This window comes from Coturnix japonica, chromosome 2 (assembly GCF_054131305.1).
Source record: "Coturnix japonica strain WE chromosome 2, WE-NBRP24, whole genome shotgun sequence".
In the NCBI taxonomy this organism is placed as follows: domain Eukaryota; kingdom Metazoa; phylum Chordata; class Aves; order Galliformes; family Phasianidae; genus Coturnix; species Coturnix japonica.
The window spans coordinates 100,072,323-100,091,919 of NC_140664.1; the positions used below are offsets into that span (position 1 = coordinate 100,072,323).

At 41.9% G+C, this 19,597-nt stretch overlaps 1 protein-coding gene across 4 annotated transcripts in view; it reads left to right on the forward strand.

Annotated features, from left to right (window-relative positions):
- Positions 1-13,158, forward strand: part of LARS2 (leucyl-tRNA synthetase 2, mitochondrial) — a 121,208-nt gene extending 108,050 nt beyond the window's left edge. For all 4 annotated transcript variants that reach the window (XM_032442390.2, XM_085540507.1, XM_015854175.3 and 1 more), the window contains 3 exons: positions 406-517; positions 8,093-8,220; positions 12,112-13,158. In XM_032442390.2, the coding sequence (XP_032298281.1) occupies positions 406-517; positions 8,093-8,220; positions 12,112-12,291 (420 nt within the window). In that variant the 3' untranslated portion in view covers positions 12,292-13,158. The remainder of the gene's footprint in view (positions 1-405; positions 518-8,092; positions 8,221-12,111) is intronic.
- Positions 13,159-19,597: the final 6,439 nt, after the last annotated feature.

Consider the following 19,597-nt stretch of genomic DNA (forward strand, 5'->3'; position numbering starts at 1 on the left):
AGGCATTGTCATCTGTCAGCTCTTCTGTAGTTTGTGTTTAACAATCATTGGTTTTGGACAGTTTTCTAGTAGGCAGGGTCTGGGGATTGTCACACCCATCAACTAATGCTCATAACCTGGCATGTATCAACATTCTTCTGCACAGTTTCATTAGGATGATGAATCATAAATTAAACGTGGAATCTGAACTTATCATGGGATGTAATCAGTCAGAGTCAAAACAGAGTTTTCTCCAGCAATGGACAAGAGGCTGTGCTGCACTCGTAACAGTCTGTGCCAGCAGAGATCTTAATGAAATGTTACTGCGTGTTCTTCTTAATTAAGCTATTTTACTTCCCATCCCCAAATATTCATATTTACAATTTATTTTCATTTTCTTTTTTTTTTTTTTTTTCCCCCACTTAGCAAGCTTCTTGGCCTCTTGTTCTTCACAGTGCAGAATATGAAGATGCTTTGGCTACGCTCTGCATTATGGTTGCACCTATGGCTCCACACATTGCATCAGAGATGTGGAAAGGTATTTATAAAACTGCTCTTTCTATTGCTGTCCAGAGACTGATGGTCGCTATATGGTAAATACACCTCCTCTGGGAAGTGGGAATTATAGACAAAAAAACCTTTTTTTTTTCTTTTTTTCTTTCTTTTCTTAAATCCATCACAGTGGTAAGCCTTGAGGTCTGAATCCCAAGTGGGTAAATTTCATAGCGTTACTATAGTTAAAACCTGTGGAATAAGGGATGTAGGTGGAGAGTTCAACAGTTATTTTTAAGGTTTATTGGAAGAAGTTCCAAGATATATGTGGGAAGATAGGAATATGTTCTGTGTAAGGCTGGCCACAAACTGCTATGTGGTTTTGGACCTAATATTAGCTTTTGGATGCTGTTTTAACAGTTTTATTTTTGACAGTCATCTTAGGACTTTACGTTTTCAAGTGTTTACAGAATAGAACGATTAAATGGCTCATATTGCAGAGCCGCATGTGACAGTGAGCTATTATTAAATGCCAAAGAAAGGCTGCTTTTGTTGATAGTAGTATCATAGTAGCACAGACTGGGAAGAACAGGACCTATTGGGTGGGGGGATGGGGGGGATTCTTATTTTGTTTTCATTTCCAGTATTTTTAAGATGTTTGGAATAATCTAATTGCTCAGAATGTCTAATTGTTCAGAACAGAACAATTGCATCAGATGCAATTCACTTGGAAAATGCTACTTTCTGTCAATACTGTCTTACAACAGAAAGTTCCATCTAGTTAATATTTCATTTAAATTGAAGTAATTGCTCTGATTTTGTTTTTCACAATGTTTGAGATGGAGTCAAAAGTGGCCTGGGTTTATTACCTAAACATGCAGTGCCATGTGAACTGTGAAATTCAAATGCTGGTTAGGGATACAGAATTGTCAAATACGTTTCACAGCATGACAGGAAATCACTCAGATGTCTTAACTAGCATGATTTATTGAATGTTAAGCTTAATCCTGTTGATCATTTTGACTGCAACAGAAGGGGGTCTTTCCTTTTTTTTGCCAAAATCACTGGAGAATGAGGATATTGAACACTTGCTGTTTTGTGACGCTCTCTGACGTAAGAATGGAAAGAATGTATAATAAAAATTAGGTTTGTATTGTCCTCAGCTGCTGGCTGCAATTAAAAATGCAATTCTACTTCCGTGGTCCAAATACTGCATGCTATAATTCAGTGCCCCTGGCATAAAAAAAAAAACAAAAACAACACACATTTTTGGTGATTATTACCTGAGAAATGTTATCACTGAACATGGAAAAATACAGTCTCTTTTAGGAAGGTAATCATTGCACTGCATCAAAATTATTAAATGATTTTATTAAGAGAATGTATGTTCATTTAGCTGTTGTTTTTCAGTAAGAGGGCAGTATTATTTAGAAATCACCAACATCTAGCATTTCTGTCCTGGGATTGAGACTTCTGGTGGAAAATCTCCAACTACGAGGGCTACTTCAAAAAGTAATACCTCCTATTTTGTTGTACTGGCCCACAACATCAGAGGCAGATGGTGGTGGTATGGCAGTAGAGGTTGAACCTTCCCACCAGTATTCCATTACACGTTGTTGCTGTGTGACAGATGGCAGCAGAGGAGCAATCTGACGCAATGATGTCTGGTGTGAAAGTGCAGGTGAATCAATAGTGTGGATTTGAATTCCTCCACAAGGAAAAAATGGCACCCATTGGCATTCACAGACACTTCCTGACTGTTTATGGAGACCAAACCATGGATGTGAGCACAGTGGTACGTTTCAGCAGTGGCAACAGTACCATGAAAGACAAGCCACATTCTGGATGGCCATGCACAGCTGTCACACCATGAAATGAACAGTGTCTCAATCAGCTCATCCATGTGAATCAGTGGATTACACCCAGGGAACTGTGTATAGAGCAGAATATTGGCTTCCATGCATTGGAAATGACGGTGACAACACTGGAATGTCACAAAGTTTGCACCCGGTGTGTGCCACAGGTGCTCACACAGGAACAGAAAGAACACCATATGCTAGTTTGTCAGGACCTGTGCAGTCAGTATAAGGCTGAAGGTGACAATTTCCTGGATCACATCATTAGCAAAAATGAGACATGGTGTCACCACTATGAGGCAGAGTCAGAACGTGGCAGTACGTGGAGTGGTGACACATGATTCCTCACTGAAGAAAATGTTCAAGATGCAGCCCTCAGTGCATAGTGCACTGTTTTGTGGGATAGGAAATTCTCCTGGATTTCCTGGAGCCAGGACAAATCATCAGCTCTGACCCCTACATCACAACACTGACAAATCTCAAACTTTCTCTTTCAACCTTTCTCTTCCATCACAATAACACAAGGCCTTATACCAGTTTGAAGACTGTGGAGCACATTGCCAGTCTCGGCTGCACTGTCCTATCACACCCACTGTGCAGTCTGAATTTGGCACTTTGAATTGCATCCATTCAGGCCAATGAAAGATGGAATTCATGGACAACACGCAGTTGATGCAGTTGTAGCAGCTGTGAAATAGTGGGTCATCTCCATGGTGCAGATTTTCATGAGTGCAGGCTCTTGTTCATGCTGGCGCAAATGCATAGCTAATGGTGAGGACTGTGCTGAAAAACACTGTTTCATAGCTGAGAATTTGCTCAATCAGATAATGATGTTGTGCTCTTTGTACCTGTTGCAGTTTCCCTGGCAGTAAATGGCAGGCATTCCTTTTGGAGTAACCTATGTATGGTTTATCCTCTTTGGTAGCACAAAACTTCTCTAAATGCAGTTGGACGTAATTGCAGATCAGTCAGTCTAAAAGGATTACCAACCAGTGACAATATAAGGAAAATGTAAAAAGTCATTTTAACGTGGTAACTAAAGATGTTTTGCTTGACATTTGAAATAATGACTAACCGGCATCTTTGATGTACACTGTTCTGATGATAATAATGTTATCCTTATATGTAAGAATTAAATTGGAGTTCATTTGAAATGTTAGCATTTTGATCCACTTGCTTTCTTTATTGGCTGGTTGATGAGCCTTGCAAACTCAGAACTTCAGTCTGATATCCCAAGGACATCATGTAGCACTCAGGTTTTAAATATAATTAAGGTAAAATTGTGTAGATTCAAGATACAGCAACTCCTCTTCTGCATCTGGGGAGTTTTTCTCCCATGGGATTCAGTTTAAATGTGACCACCTTGTTTTCATGCATCAGGTTGGAGAAAGAGTTTGATCTTTTTTTTTGTGAGCTGTTTGAAGAGTGTACTTCAGTACTGGCAGCAAATATTTCTAGTTTGAAGGGAAGGGAAAAGCTGCTTGAACACTGTTTCATAAGCGCCTCACCTTCCAGCAGCCAAAAAGCTGTAACTGACTGCTTTGCTATTTTGTGTGTGAAGTAGTTCATTCTGCTGCTTAGAAGAGGACGCTGTCAGTATTTTGATGCATCACCCTGATGGTCTTAACTGTGTAATGTGGATGCTGTGTTACAGCTTATTAATGTAAAAGCTACTGTAGCCCCTCAGTGCGGGAAGAGTTCATCCGCCTGATATCTTGGCAGTTTATGAACACTAACAGGATGAGGAAATCTGTTTCCTTCCTGAAGCCTTGTATCTGAGGAATATACAGACACCATTTGAGACGTGGGGTTTTTTTGTTTGTCTGTAGTAGTACTGTGTTTTTGCTGTCCACACGAGGATATGAAACTGCTTATTGTGAGTTATTACATTTTTATTAGTGATGGTGCACGAAAGATTTATACCCGTGATAAATGCATCTTAAGATACATTGAGATGAAACGTAATTATTGGAAACTGTAATGGTATAATTGTCTTAGCGACATTAAAACTACCATTACGGTGGCTCTACTGCAAGTATTTCTGTGTTTGGGTTCAGTCCGTGCCCAACAAGGCTTTCCTGAAGAATAGACGGGAAGCTAAGGGATGCTGCAGGTTTTCATAGAAAAGTGGAATGCAGAAGTCCCCCAAAGTAACCTGCACAAATCCAAGAATAAGACCAGCCTGGAATTAAGAATGATTTTTCCTTCTAAGAGTAATGCAAAATGAAGGATAAGTCTGTTCCAGTGGAGGAAAGCAGATCATTTTCAGAAGATTAAAGGGATTCTCAGGGAATCTGCAGAACTGGAAACGCATCCTAGAGTGAGCTTTTAGTAACATGGGTTTTTCACAACCCTCTTTGGTGCTCTGGCACTAAGAAATAAACAAAATGAATCCCCAAGCAATGTACTGAATTAATCTATATATTTCTGACTTGTGCTGCCAGTTGTAAAATAAAGTTTCTCTCAGAGCTGTCCGCAAATAGCTGTTATTGTACTGCTGTAAGTTCTTTGAGATTGCAGGCCCTTTAATGTGTGACAGGCAGGCATTGTCCTTCTGGGCTCCAGAAAGGTATTTCTGATATTCATCTTGTCTGAGTCTGTCAAATAGGAAGATTCATTAAAAAGTAAAAGAGCGTGTGAAGAATGAAGTAAAAACTAACAGTCCATGGAAGGGACTGCAGAGACCAAGAAGACACTGGTCTAGATTGTATCTCTACTTAGTGCTGGAAATTCCTGCTCTGAGCTACTTGTAAGCTGAATCTGTTTTGATTTTGCTAAATCCAAAGGTTATCAGCATTTGGGTAATGTGTCCTCATAGTCACCGTCTGCTGTTCCTCTGGTCTCCTTCCATCCCCTATTAGAAAATAAAAACTGATAGTGGCATAGTTTCAGAAGCCTTAATTAATTTCCTTTTATCTCCCATAAAGACTTCCGTCTTCCTTGCCTTCCTTTGTTAAGCTCTCAGTGCTGGCCGTTGTCCCTCACCATACCAGCCATGCCTCCGTTTATTTCATAATCACGTCTTTTTCTCTTGCATACATAATTCCATGTCAAACTATGTGCAACATTTTTGGAACTTAACAGATTCATTATGTTAATGCTTTTTTCCTCTAAGACTAGAAGTACTTTACTGTCCTACCTTGCCTTCATGATAGACGATTGCACACTGTTCTTCTTAAATCTCTCCTTATTTTGCCAGTCTGCTCTTCCACCCAAACAGCACCTCAGGGGAAGGATTATTTTAATGAAATACTAATGACTCACATAATGCTAATAAAACATTGCCGTGAGCTTAAATGTTGTTAGACTTGTCCTCTCTCCTCTGCCTGTCAGCTCACTCATTTACAGTAGCATAATATGCTGCAGTGTTAATGAAGGCTTCAGTCCAGTGAGTTACTGGCTGGGGAAAACTTGTTTCAGCGTTAGCTTGCCAGCTAGTGAAAGTCCATTGACACAGATCCAACTGCAGGATCAGGTCTTTGGATTAAGCACAAGATCTGACCCCAGAAATGGCTGTATGTGTAAGCTGGCTTTCTGTCCTGTGTTTGCAGAAGAAGATAGAGCTGAAAAATCAAAACCAGACAATAAATAGAAAGCAAAATGCACACTGCTTCATAACGTGCGCTTCAGTGGGCGCTTTCCAGTACAAGATATTATCCCAAGTTTTTAATTTTTCTGCAGTAAGAGTCTGTGAAATTGTTGGTTCTTAGGATCAGCAACGGTGCTTTTATTTAATGTATCAGATATCCAGATATGCTCTAGATTAAGACAGTGAACTTTCTGGTCCTGTGTGTTGCACTTTGAAAACGCCAAACAAATCACGACTGTATTTTCTGCATTGTACAGCTTGCAAAATGTGAATTTAAGGCAGGAAGCCAAACAGGCAACCTAAGTAAAACCTTCATTTTGGTTTCCTGTCAAGCTGTTTTCTGAAACAAGTTCTGTTGACTTTTGCAGTTTTTTTATGGGTGAGCTCATAGCCCATTTTATAGTAAGAAAACCAACCAGACAAGGTCCTTAACCACACTTTATCTGCTTCAGGATACATCTTAATTATTTTTGATTACTAAGTTTACTACAACCAACAGCCTCCACAGGGATTAAATGTGACCCTGCTTCTGCCCTGATCTTGACTTCTATCAGAAAATGTTTTTTTTTAAAAGCTGGAAGAACCCACTTTAACAGGAAAGTGAGGAGTGGCCAGTGTGCATGCTGCTGCCACCAGGCATGTGATCAGTTGGAAAGAGATGAGCTCATCTGTATGTTTGAAAGCCAAAAGGGGAAGAATTTAGCAGCTGTCATCTTTCAAGTCAATGTGATAATGAATCACCAGCGTGAAGGGTTGGGTTTTTAGTTTTTTTTCTGTTTGATTTCTTATCTTTTGCTCTTTCAGTTTCTGAGCAACTGTTACGAGGGGAAAAACACACAAATCCAGATGCACTGAAGAATTTAATCAATTATTTACCTAAAAAGATTGAGGCTTCATTGTTATTCTTAGGAAATGTGCATGTTCTGTGTGATTCTTGCTTGCCATTGGAACCAGCTCCCAGCAGTCCACCACAGTCTCTTTCTGAGTGCTTCAGAAAACGAGATTGTGTGTCGCTTTACAGAAGTGCTTTGTCTGAAAAAGCACTGACAAGTATCTGGTGGATTTCATTGTGGAGGAAGCTGCCTTCTTTTTATGTTTCTGTTTGCTGTTATTCGCCCTATTAGTCTAAACAATCCAACTAAATAAATTGGTGTATTATGCATGGTGTATGTTTCTGCTGGCAGTGTCCGCTATTGTGCCGTGCTTTCTTTATCTTCTCGAGTTTCCTCAAACCAGATGAGTTTTCAGATACTCTCTGATTGTTATGTTCTGCAATTCTGAAGGAAGCATATGCTTTAAAACAAAAAGAAAAAACTTTAATCCATATCCTTATGTTTTTAATTTAAAAATCAACTGGATTTGTGGGAAAGAATCACTACAGCAATTCTTGTCAGTACAGTTTGACAGCATTTTCAGTGAAATCTTTTTATTTTGCCCTGCAGCTGGAGTAGACAGAAACATAAATTCTGCTCAGAAGCTTTACTGCCATTAAAGAATGTGGCTTCAGAATGAATTACGACTAATTCCACTGGTACTTCAGTAAATCAGGAATGAATTGTCCAGGGGTGCAAAGTCTGTTTAATAGAAGGAGATCATTTATAGCCATTTTAAGAGTATTTTTAAATAAAGTCAAAGGATAAACTACTTCAGCATGTACATGAAATAAGAAAGAAAGCTGTGCAAGGTATACTTACATGGAACCTTTAATTTGTGAGTAAATAGATTGTTCACATCTTGTGAGTAGCTGGACTTGCAGCTGAAACTACCCAGCACATTGCAGGAAACCACCCAGCATATGACAGGCGATAAAATATTAAGCCATAATTGTGCCATATTTTGACTGAGTTCCTCAACAGGAGGGTTTTATATGTTTCCCTGCTTGTTTTCTTAAATTAGGTTGATATTTCAGCTGAATTCTTCAAGTAGATTTTTGAAGGATACTAATTCTAATCTAAAATGTACCCCCAATGTTCATGTTAGAGTTGTTGTATATAGCGTAAAGCAAATGTTTTCACAGCTGTGTATCTTTCTGTTTAAAATGTGCTGTATGCTCATCTAAACAGCGTTATTTCCTCCTGAAGGAATTTGCTTTCAAAGTAAACTTTGTTCTGATCCTATTTATCAAACAGATCCTAAAGACTGAATCTTCTGATGATAATATGATTTCATTTTCCAGGTCTGGCGCATATAGAGAATAAACTTTGCACTCATCATAACTGGGGTGCTGATGTTCTGCATCAGTCCTGGCCCAAAGTAGACCCAGAATACCTTCAACCACCAGATGTAGTGGAGATGTCTGTTCTGGTAAGAGTTTTTCATTTAATTTCAGTTGGGTTAATTAATGCATTGTATGCTCAGAGAAGGTGACAAAATCCCTGCTCTTGTGGAAGTCAGTTCCCTATTTATATGGCTCAGTGAAAGGTGAGATGGGGCAGAAGTTGCAATTAAGCTGTGCTGAGTAATTAAAACGGTTTCCTATATGAAAGACACATAGTATGGCTGGAAGGGAGACAGTCTAAATATAAATCTTTTTCACTGACTGGATATTAGTGCATGTGGAGATTGGACAAGTGCCTCTGTAGGCCACAGAGCAACTGTGGGACTTGGAGTCAGGTGGGTGGGATTCATGGGTTGTGTCTCAGCTCTTCCGTTAGCTGATTCTCAGTCAGCCTGAATTCAGGTCCTCTGTGCTCAGGCATTCTGATAGTCTGCAGACACGTAGCAGTCTTACAAATCAGCAGTGCTCCTGTCTTTTTCATTGCTCACCAGGGAAGTCTTTCATATATCATGCAAACAGTCTCAGCATCAGTGCTTTAAACTTTTTAAGCTTCTGTGTGTGTGTGTGTGTGTGTCTGGATATTCTGTACTTTGAATGAGATGTCTCCAGACGAAGTGACGTTCAGTCATTTAATACTGCATGCTCTGAATGTTTACGTGTATCAGAAACAGAAACAATGAATTCTATTTGATTTTTTTAACTGTTGTATTCTTTTAGCTCATTTGGGTAAAAGAAATAGGCTGTGCAGTTATTTGTGTTTAGCTCTTTTGGCTTTTTTAAGAAGGAGAGAAGTTGGTTAGATTTAGGGGAAGCTGTTTTGCTGTGCATTTCCTTAATCAAAAGTGTCTTTGCAAACAGTTTCATGTCTTGAAACTCTTTCATGTCCAGTCCACTTGAACGGAATGGTTCAGAATGCTGCTAAGAGCGCTAATTTCTCTGATGCTCGATGTGTATCCTTAGCAGCAGCCATAGAAGATTCAATTTACGATGAAGCTATGCATGAGAAATTGTGTAATTATAGGAACTTCTTTGTGTTTAAAGCAAATGTTTTAAAATATATTTTTAAAGTAAAAACTGCAACAGCACGAAGAGAATTCTGACCTGGATGCTTTCAGGACTGTCCAACTGAGCATCAGAAAGGCTAAACTTTACTAATATTTCTCTGCTTACACTGAAACTTTCTTCTCAAAACTAGAAAATGGAAAAATAAAAATCATTTTTGCTTTAAGCAATCATTGTGAAAATTACTTTTGTTTCTTGTCCTCACACACTTCATCAAAGCTATGGCCTCGTGTAGGAGTCCTCTAATAAGGGAATGATCAGCCACTGTGTGCTCAATTCATGGAATATTCTGATGTGCGTAAATACGTTTCCTAAGCCTGAGAAAATAAGTGAATGGAAGAAGAGAGAGACAAGTTTCTCTTACAGACTGAGAATGTTTCTTAAAAATAATGAGTGTGGGAGTGCCTGGCTTGCTACGTTAAGAGCAAGGTAAAAGGGGCATAAAGAGAAGCAGTGACAAACCATCATAAATGTGAATATTTTACCATCATGTGACCACTGCGGACTTTTGTGTGGCTGTAAAACAAATTGCCTTCATTAAAACAAGAAAGTCAAAGTAAGGAGGAACTGGTTAGTTGCAAAAAGACAGTGTCTCTTCACAAGGCTGCACAGACAAGCTGAGTCTTTGGGCCACAACCCTATTCTTCTCAGGATCTCCGACTGCCTCAGGCTGCAATTTGCTTGCTGAGACATGGTTTTATTTCTCTTGACACAAGATGCTTCATTATTTCCTGTCTGTGCTGGAGTTGTCTTTCCATATTTAACCCAAGGCAGCAAAATGAACCAACTCTCCGCACCCTTGACTGGTACAATATAAACTGCATACAAGAATGACATTGAAACTTATCTTAATGGAGATGCACATGTACCTGTTGATCTAAATACTATCTCAAAGTTAAATAATTTTCATTTGCCTGCACTTATATTAAATGCTAACATACACTGTTAATGCTGTGAAAAATCTGACCCAAACACAGAGTCACAACATTTCATCTTGTTAACGCATTTGTAATGTGCCTCACATTGTGTAGCTGGTGCAGAACTGTTCACAGCTGCTGCCTTACAACTGCTTGTTTGAGAACATAAGCTAAATTTGCATCATTCTAGTGCTTCTGAGTGTGAGGAAGGCCTACAACTGCATAGATACTTACTTTCCTTTTTACTTCTCCAAAGGATTGTGAATAAATGGGTCTGTTCTAAAAAAAAAAGAACAAAAAAGCAGAAGGGAAATCAGCAGCTTCCTTTCTGAGCAGAAGAAAAGACTCAACCTCTTTTGAGGTTGCGATTTTATGTGAAAGGTTTCTCGGAGAAATAACGCTGCTAGCACCCTCACTTCTTGAGCTGGCGCTTCTACCTGACGTTAATGAGGGATACGATGCTGACGTAGTGAGATGCAGAGAGCCAGAGATGCATGTCCTGAGGAGAATCTAATGCCTCAACTAGAAGAGTATATGAATAGGGCGCTTGTTACATACAGTGTGAGATCAAACCTGCAGACAGCTTTTTGGTTTTTAGAAACAGCACTGATATATTTATCTCTGCACCGGGATACCTATATTATAATGAAAACCATTCTGCAAATATGTGCTGAAATGAAAACACAACTGCTAGGAGTCATTTATTTGCTGTGTTGACCTAGCCCAGTTGTCTTGTCTGTTGAGAGCAGCACCAGCTTGGCTAGTTGTGCCAATTTTCCCCCGCTAGCATCTGTCCACTGGAACAGTTTGCATCATGGACAAAAGTAATGGCATTTAACTGACCGTGCTTAGTTTTGAAGGACGGACTATCCTAGCAACTTGTTCCCACAGGTCCCACAAGCTCGCTTCATCTTCTCACTAAAGCTTTACCAAGTTTGATTTTGACCATTTTCTTTTTTTCCCATGGATTATTTTTCTTCTCTGAAGTGCCAAGTCAAAAAGAACTACTTGTGTGTGTGTTTTTTTTTTCACAGTAGCTCTAAAAATGAAATGCTCTCATTTTTCAAAGGGTTTATTTCTCAGAAGGTAGCAAAGGCAAAGCTTAACAGACAGACACTCCTTTATGATACCAAGTTATGGATGCAGGAAAGAATAGTTAAAGGTCTACTTACGTTATCACTGCAAATTAATTGTCAAGGCTAGTCAGAAACCAGAAATGACTCATCCCAACTGCATCTGAGGCTTCACCTTGTTCCTTAAAAGGCTGTTTCATCTTCCTCTCTCAGAGAACTGCACAGATTGTTTTGTATTAAATCAAATACAAATCAGGTAACTGAAGTAGGTCACTCTCATTTATGGTATGTTGCATCCACTTATCCTGAACTTAAAAAAAAACAAGCCCTGTGCATTTTTATGTCCAAGCAATACATGTTACTTTTAGGTGACTGAAAAATAGTTACAGTGGTGTCCAGCCAGCAAAGCAGGAGATTCTCAAGCAAGCAAGTAATTTGATTGAACTGGATTTAAAATTTCATATCATTTTATATACTAAAATCGAGGATTAGTGTTATTTATACCAGCCGTTCAGTTCGTTGCCTGTTCAGCCTGTGCGACTATTTTGTTTTCAAGCTTAAAAGATGACCACATTACATAGTCACTTAATGCTTACTATCTTCAAAAACATAACACTTCCTGTGGCTCCTACTTAAATTTTGCTTGAGTATTTTGAGTCAGATTTTTATTCTGTTATGGGCCAGGGGGCCAGGAGGTATGGAAAAACTTATCCTCTGCTTACAGCATTTCATACTGAGGCAAAAGACAGTTTGATCCACTTTTTTTCAGCGCACGTAATGAGATGGACTGCTTTCAGGAGATGAAAGTGTATAAATCAGTCTGGTAACTTCTGTCTTTTCTTGTTCTCATGTTTGTGTTTTCCAGATCAATAACAAAGCCTGCGGCAAAGTTTTTGTGCCTCAGCAAGCAGCCCGCAACTTTGCAGAAGTCCATGAGCTGGTTCTTCAAAGTGAACTTGGAGCCAAGCATCTCCAGGGACGGACCATTAAAAAGGCCTTTCTGTCTCCAAGAACTGCCCTTATCAACTTCTTAGTGCAAGAGTAAGACTTTGCTGGGCTGCGAAAGAGAACTGGAATCTTTCAGGATGAAAGCAATTCAAAACACCAATGATGGCTATTTAAATCTCATATAACGGTGGGGGAGAAATGTTAACAGAATTAGGCTGCTGCTGAATATTTGTTTCAACAAGGAGGAATGTACAGAATTAAAGTTTCTTATCAAGTCATGGTAAGATGCAGTTTGTCCATATTCTCTGGGTGAATGAGAAGGAAGTACAAAAGAACTAAGTAATTGTAATAGAAAGTAAGTGCTATAAAGCATGTGGGTTTTAGGTCAGCCTCAGGAATCTATCCTATTTGAAACCTGGCTTGGACAAATGCAGAGACATAAGTATGATTCCAGAACTAAACAGCTGCCATGAGTGTGTGCTGTACCAGATGTCAGGTGTCAGTCCATCTCTGCTCCACGTGTCTCACGCTTAGATAACCTACCATTAATCAGCACTTTCAGTAACAACGTTTTCTAACAACTTAGTGTTAATTAGCACTGGCTAATGGCTTTATTCATAATAAATAGCCAGAATGGGCTGAGTTGATCTATTTCACATGCATTTCAGTGGCAAGCCAAGAAACCAGTCAGATGATATAGCTGAGCCCTGCCTTAGCCAGGATCCTCCTTACTTGCTAGCATATTTTTGTTGATTCATACATGGGAGAGTCAAATTCCACAATGTGCTGACAATTGTTTCTGCACAGAGCAAATGGAAGTGACTTCCCACTCATGAGCCATCCTAGAGTCTGTGGGGGGAGTTGAGAAAGGGACAAGTCAATGACCAGTAACACAGCGGTAAAGGCAGCCGCTGTGCTTTTTGTTTCCACTGTGCCTAGATCATAAAACTTCAATTAACGTTCACTGGTTTGGGTTTTTTGTTCATTTGTTTGTTTCGGAGGGGTTCTTTAAGTAGAACAATCAGTCACATTTCTAAAAGTCAGATGTCTGTAAAACACAGAGCTTTTCTCATGCCTCATCCCAGCCATATTATTTGCGCACTGTTACTGTTACATCCACATGGAAATGCTTATGGCATTTAACAAGTGCTTGAAGAAGGTTTTCAAAGGAGACAGTTGCAGGGTTCATTGTGTGAGCATGCCTCTTCTTTACAACCATTAAAACAGGCCATTTATGAGCCCTTCTGACACTTAAAGCAGGAGCTAGTCAAATAGAGAGGTCTGTTAACCCTCCAGTCCAACAGCCGTTCAGTGTATCAGACTAAACAAAAACCAACAAAAATATCCCACAAAACAATATTTAAGTCCAATGGATCCTGAGCAAGTAAAGTCAAGATAGATTCTTTGAAGTGTCATCACTAAGAAGTAGCAGAAATCAGTTTGGTTATAAGTTTTGGCAGCAAAGATCTGGCTACGTAATGGAGATTTCAGGCTCAGTGAGCCCAAATGTGCAACAAAGCTTTTGTGACTTCTGCTTCCTTCTGGACCACAGTGGTGCACATTTTTCCTTCATCAGCCCTTTGACACAAGAATGACTAAGAAATAGAATATTTTATAACGAAGATACGGTCTCTGCAGTTTTAAGACTCCCTGAATCTTAGCCACAAAGGAATGCATTCAGACATTTAAACACAGGCCTTTAGTTGGAGTTAAAATAATTTGAATTCCAATGTCTGCCTGACATATATGTTGTTATAAATTGATAAAACTCCTGTTCAGAAGTCCCTGAAAGACTGTGAAAGGGATCTTTTAAAGCAAAGTTTGTAGCCCAAGCACATTCCTGCTTTTTCCATATAAAAGTTTAAGGCTCCCTGTGGAACCATTCAAACAGAGATTTCCTGTGGGGAAAGGTGACATGTTTGGTGTAAACAAAAACCCAACCAAACAACAAAAAACATCGTAATATTTTCAAGGATGAAGAAAGACGCTGTAAGCCCAGCAGCCCTACGGTGCCTTTAAACAAAGGCTGCAGTCACTACGGGGCTGAGCAGCAGACCACAGTGTTTACTGCTGTTAGTACTGGTTATATTTACTCTTGCAGGAGGAAGAAGTGAATGGTAGATGTTACTTTGATCCAGGCAAAAAGAAAAATGCGGAATGGATTCTCGACACTAAAAAAGGGAAAGTAATAAACAGCGTTCACACTTGAAGCGTATGGTCAGATGTCATGCCAGCGTGTTTACAGTAAGGTGAAATTCAGTGTGGTCTAAAGGATACAAAAAGGTTTTGGAAACAAGGAATGTGAGAGATGATGTGGAAGGTCTGACAGAGCCTAATCCCCCAGCAAGTGTGTGTTTGAAGGATGGCAGAGGTGCCAGCTGCAGGGTTTTGTGGTCGTCCTGACACCTGCTGACGTTTTTCATGATGTTGACCTGATCTGAAGCACGACTGCCATTCATCTGACAATAATTGGGACTTACAAGTTTGTTCTGTGCCCAGATTGGGCTGATAGAGGCTGTGGGCTGTTATTAACCCTCTGCAAAATAATTTACACAGATGTCTGCTATTTATTTAACAGTTATTACTTGTGTTATGGTACAGATGTAATTGCGCGCTGAAGGCAGTATAAAACATTGTCCCACACATTGAAATGGATCAGCTGCTGCTGTCATTCCATGAAGAGATGAGCCAAAGGAGATGCAAGAGTCTTGCTAAACCCAGTGGGATGGGCCCAACACAAACTGCTCCAGGAAAGCCAAGGAGCAGGTCCATGACATGGGGGGTATATTTTCAGCATCACATCACTCGCTTTCCATCCCAAAACCGTGATAGGACAGTGCAATGTATTGGAAAACATCACAGCCCAGAAAAATGTGCTCTTAAGCATGAGTGTTCATAGCCATCTCCAGTGACTGAGATGATATTTGCCTCTGCACTGTCCTCGAGAGCTTGCAGACTCAGAGACAAGTGAGCTCTTGTGGAGGTTTTCAGCTGAGTGTTGCTCACACCTGTGAGAGATCACAGGAATCTCATCAAAACGCCTTGCAATACTGAACATGGGGGACTTCTCCTTTGGTGCTCATCTGCCTGCACCATGCCAATTTTGCAGTCCATTTTAGGCCATCTAATTGCTCACACAGCAAAGGAACATGTAAACAGAAAAAGCTGAAGTAGAATCTGTTAAATATCCACGTTCTTTATGCTTGTGCCTGCGACATGTGGGGTGTTAAAGTGCTTTTAAGAGCCTCATCTTCAGTGGAATTCTCAACAGAATCCATATAGTTACATGGACAGGAATGTGTGCCTTTGTGCTTGCTCTCTTGAATTGTTTAAGTCTTAGTTTTGCATGCATGTGGTGCTAATCAGATGCAAACTTGGACCTTCACACCTTGTGCCCCGCTGGGAGCTCACCAGAGGCTCTGTAGCTACACCCTCTGGGCTGGGCACAAGCGAAGAGCCCACAGTCACACCTAGGGCTCTGAACTTCCTTATCTGTCAACAGTTGCTTGCATGCGCCAGAAGTGAGCGTGAAAGGTCCAAGGTTCTCCCAATACACCCACCTTCCCCTGCCAGAAGAAACACAGGCTGCTGAGCAATGGGAGTTGCTCTGCATGGTGCCAGCAGGGTGCTGAATACACACAGTCGGAACAGCTGTAGAGGATCCAAGGCGCACTGCTTTGGAATAATAAACACAGGACAAATAACCAGGGCAGAAAAGGGAGCGATTTAATAACAGCAGCATGACACTGCTGGCACTGCTGGCCTGGTTTTGTTTCGGAAGAAAATTAAAGAGAACTGGTGTAACAGGAAATTATTTGCTGCTACAAAGGGAAATCAACTGGTTTGAAATAGTCAGCGGTATAATTAGCAAATTTTACTAATTGCTGCAAAATAAGATTACAGGCATGCGTTGCTAGGCTGGCTAAGCCAAGAAAGTGCTGTGAAAAAAATGGTAGAAGCTTTCAGAAATGAATATTTTTCTTAAGTACGTCTCCATCCCTGGAGATCCACGTGGCTGGATGGAATAGCGCGGGTGCAATAAAAATATGTTCTTCCCAATTTTCCCATGTGAAAGAGCATCCAAAACCATCTGTTAGTCAGAGGGATCCTTCTAGGACACGCACAGAGGAGCGGCTGGATGCACTGGCTGTATCCACTCAAAGCCACGCTCAGCTGATGACTAATGATGGCAGGATGTCGTCGGCGTGCGGTGCTCCTCCAGCCTGGGATTACTAAAGGGCACGCATGCTAGTTGAGCAGGTCACCATGCTGTTTGTGTTAGTGCGCTGATAAAGAGCAGGGAAACAGAGCTGGAAACGTCTCCAAATGAGTGTTTGTTCCGATGGAAGGCTATTTTTAGTAGAAAACAGAAAAAAAAAACCCACCCCAAACTGTTTGATGTAGGGAAGAAGAAAACCAACAAAGCCACCCATGGTATACAGGTGTAACTCTGAAGCCACCAAAAGCAAGCATTTGGCCTGGTGGGCTGAGGGCAAAGGGGGATCACATGCACTGCACACCCTCTGCTCGTGGCATTTGCTTCTGCCTGGGCTCCTGTTGGGTTCTCGGTGATTTCCCAGCACTACTCTCGCTGCTTGAAGCATCTTTACAGCCCCAGAAAGCTGTCCCTAGGCTGCCACTGGCTCTTCTGTGCCATTAGCGTTAATTAAATGGCTCTTAGTGTAATTTACTGCAGAGAGCATGCCCTGTAACAGGCAGTTGTAGTGTAATGGAAGCAAAAAATCAGTCAGGCCCTGTACATGCCCTTGTTCTGAGGACAGGATGCACACACTCAGATGGGCCGCAGCCTCCTCATCCTCCCCCTGTGCTGTGCTGGGGCAGGGGACAGCTTTGTCCCTGTGATGTGATTTCTCCCTTTTTGTTCCACGTGAAAACAGACACACAGGCATTTTCCTTGTCCAGCAGCTGGGCTACACATGGCATAGCAGGACACGGCTCCAGACAGTGGCTGCTCAGGCAGGACACTTCTTCAACAGCCCAAAATTTCACCTGCCCTGCTGTGTCTGTGGAGAAGCACTGCTCACCCCACAGCAGCAGCTCAGCATGAAGGGCCCTGCACCAGCCCATGGGGTGCTGGGGGTGGCATAAGCCCTTCTTGGCCTAAGATCTTTGGGGGTTAAATATGGAGGGAAGAAAGAGGAGGCAGACAGGGCAGGCCTCCCAGAGGAATGCAGGGCCCCCTGGGGCAGCTGTGAGGGGGAACAACGTCTCCAAAAAGCTGCATTCCGGCAGTTTTCAGAAGGTGGAGGATGAGGTTTGGCCTTTTCGCGCTGACAAAGTTCCCGGCAGCAGCCTTCCTGCCCCACGGTCTCCTGGCCTCTCCTCCTCTGCTGCCACCAGCTCTTTCCATCCACCCCCTTCCTCCACTACTCACCCCCTGGAGGAGCCTAAGGCTTTCCACAGGAAAAAGAAGAGGGGAAAAAATTATCTGTTTTCTCTTTCTCTCCAGAAAAGGGCAAACTGCTGTGTTGGAATGGACAGTGCTTCTTCTATCACTATCAAGGCTCAAGGCATACTTGCCCAGCAGCCCTCGGTGTTGTCCTTCCAGCACAACACACCTGACCCAAAGTCCTCCACTGTAGGGAGCCACAGACCCAACACTTGTAAGCCAACAACCTCATCCTTCATGAGGGATAAAGCTGGCTACACCACTGCAAGGAGAGGGAAGCAAATCGTCTGCTGCACAGAAAGACCCCGCCATGCCTGAGCCATTCTCCCATGGCATCCTCCTGACAAAGCTGCCTGCATTCATGCTGCTCTTTCAGGCAGAGGGTGGCTGTGCTGCAAGTGGTCAGCATTATATGGCATGAACAAATACACTGCAATCCATAAGCCTTGCCCATTGGAACCAACGCGGAATAGATGAGCACTGGCTTTTCTTCCAAGGACTGTATTTATAATAAGTCGATTCAAGTAAGCACATACATTTTGGCCTCATACTATCACATCAGTTGTGAACCCCTTCATTCCTTAATAGGCATGAGCTGTAAAGCTCACAGGAACTATGACGAATTGGGCTGGTATCTAATTGCAGCATCAGGGTGTGTGAGGCAGTGTAGCGTTACACCTCCATGCTGACAGCAAGTTCAAGTTAATCGTATGTTCACTTGGGAGTACCCCTAGCCTAAAACCCACTGAGAATAAACAGGAGCACAGAACTTCAGAGGTACTTTGCTGCTTTACACTCACCTAAACCGTGGCACATCAGGCCCTAAAACATTTGCCTGTAAGTTGCTTGGCTGTGATTCCTGTCTGCAGGAGCTCATAACCACAGCGTATGCTCATGCGTACAGAGCCTGGAGCGAGGCCAAGTGCAGCTTCATGGTTCGGTGTCTGAAGGTCTTCAGCAGGGTTTTCCACGTTGTCTGTGCATGCATTGTTCTTCCCACAGCTGATTTTATCCTTTGGCATAGGAAGGAAATGTACTTTGCATGGCTATGAAGGTCAGCGGTGTCAGTGCAGCAGCTCAGCAAGAAGGCTGCTTCCCCTGAGGTGAGGGCTCCTGTGGGCCCAGCACTAAAACATCCCGCAGATGTTAGCTCACAGATAAAACGGAGCAGCAGAAAACGTGTGCACGACCCTTACAAAAGAAAGTCGGAACAAGCCCCGATCTGAGCGAAGTCACAGATTCTTCCTTGCTTTGTTTATGAAAGCTGAAAATACACACTTCTATTCCAAAGTCGGTACTTCCATTCCGTGATACTTCTGTCCCACCAAAGGGTTTGTTTCCTAAAGCTCTCAGGGGCCTCAGCTTGGTCTGCAGAAAAGAAAAAGGCAGGCGTGAGCTGGGTCTGCACCGTGCTGGGTCAGGAGCCTGACTTCACCTGGTGTGCTGCACATCCTTGGGTGAGCAGGAGGGAAGAGGTGCAAGGGCAACGTATGATTGCCTTCTCCATGACTCTTTGCCTGTGCACACAACAAATTCCTCCCAGGAAAAAAGCAGTGGGGTTTATGCTGCCATCCATCTACTCGCTGTCGTGTTTTCTTATTCTCTCAAAGAAATGCAGATCTGCTGTTCAGTACCAATTCCGTTGCTTTATTGTTTTAACATTTAAAACAAAAGTGGTAACACCTGAAGCTGAGCCTGAGCATCTCTCTTCCTTGCCTGGAGCTCAGTGCAGCCAGCATTTTCCTTCCCGGCACAATCACACACCAAGGCTCAGGCTTTAGTTGCTCTATGGGCTTAACCTCATAGCTCCTTGGTTTTGATGGAGTACTCAAGAGTCAGTTACTTCTGTTGTCAGCCTCTGGTGGCTCTAGATGAAACCTGCTCAGCACAGAATACCTGCTGGGGCTGCCATGCCCTCAGCTCCTTATCCCCTGCCCTGTCTGACACAGCACAGCCTAGCAATCCCCGCTCTCAGAGCTGCCCTTACCTGCTT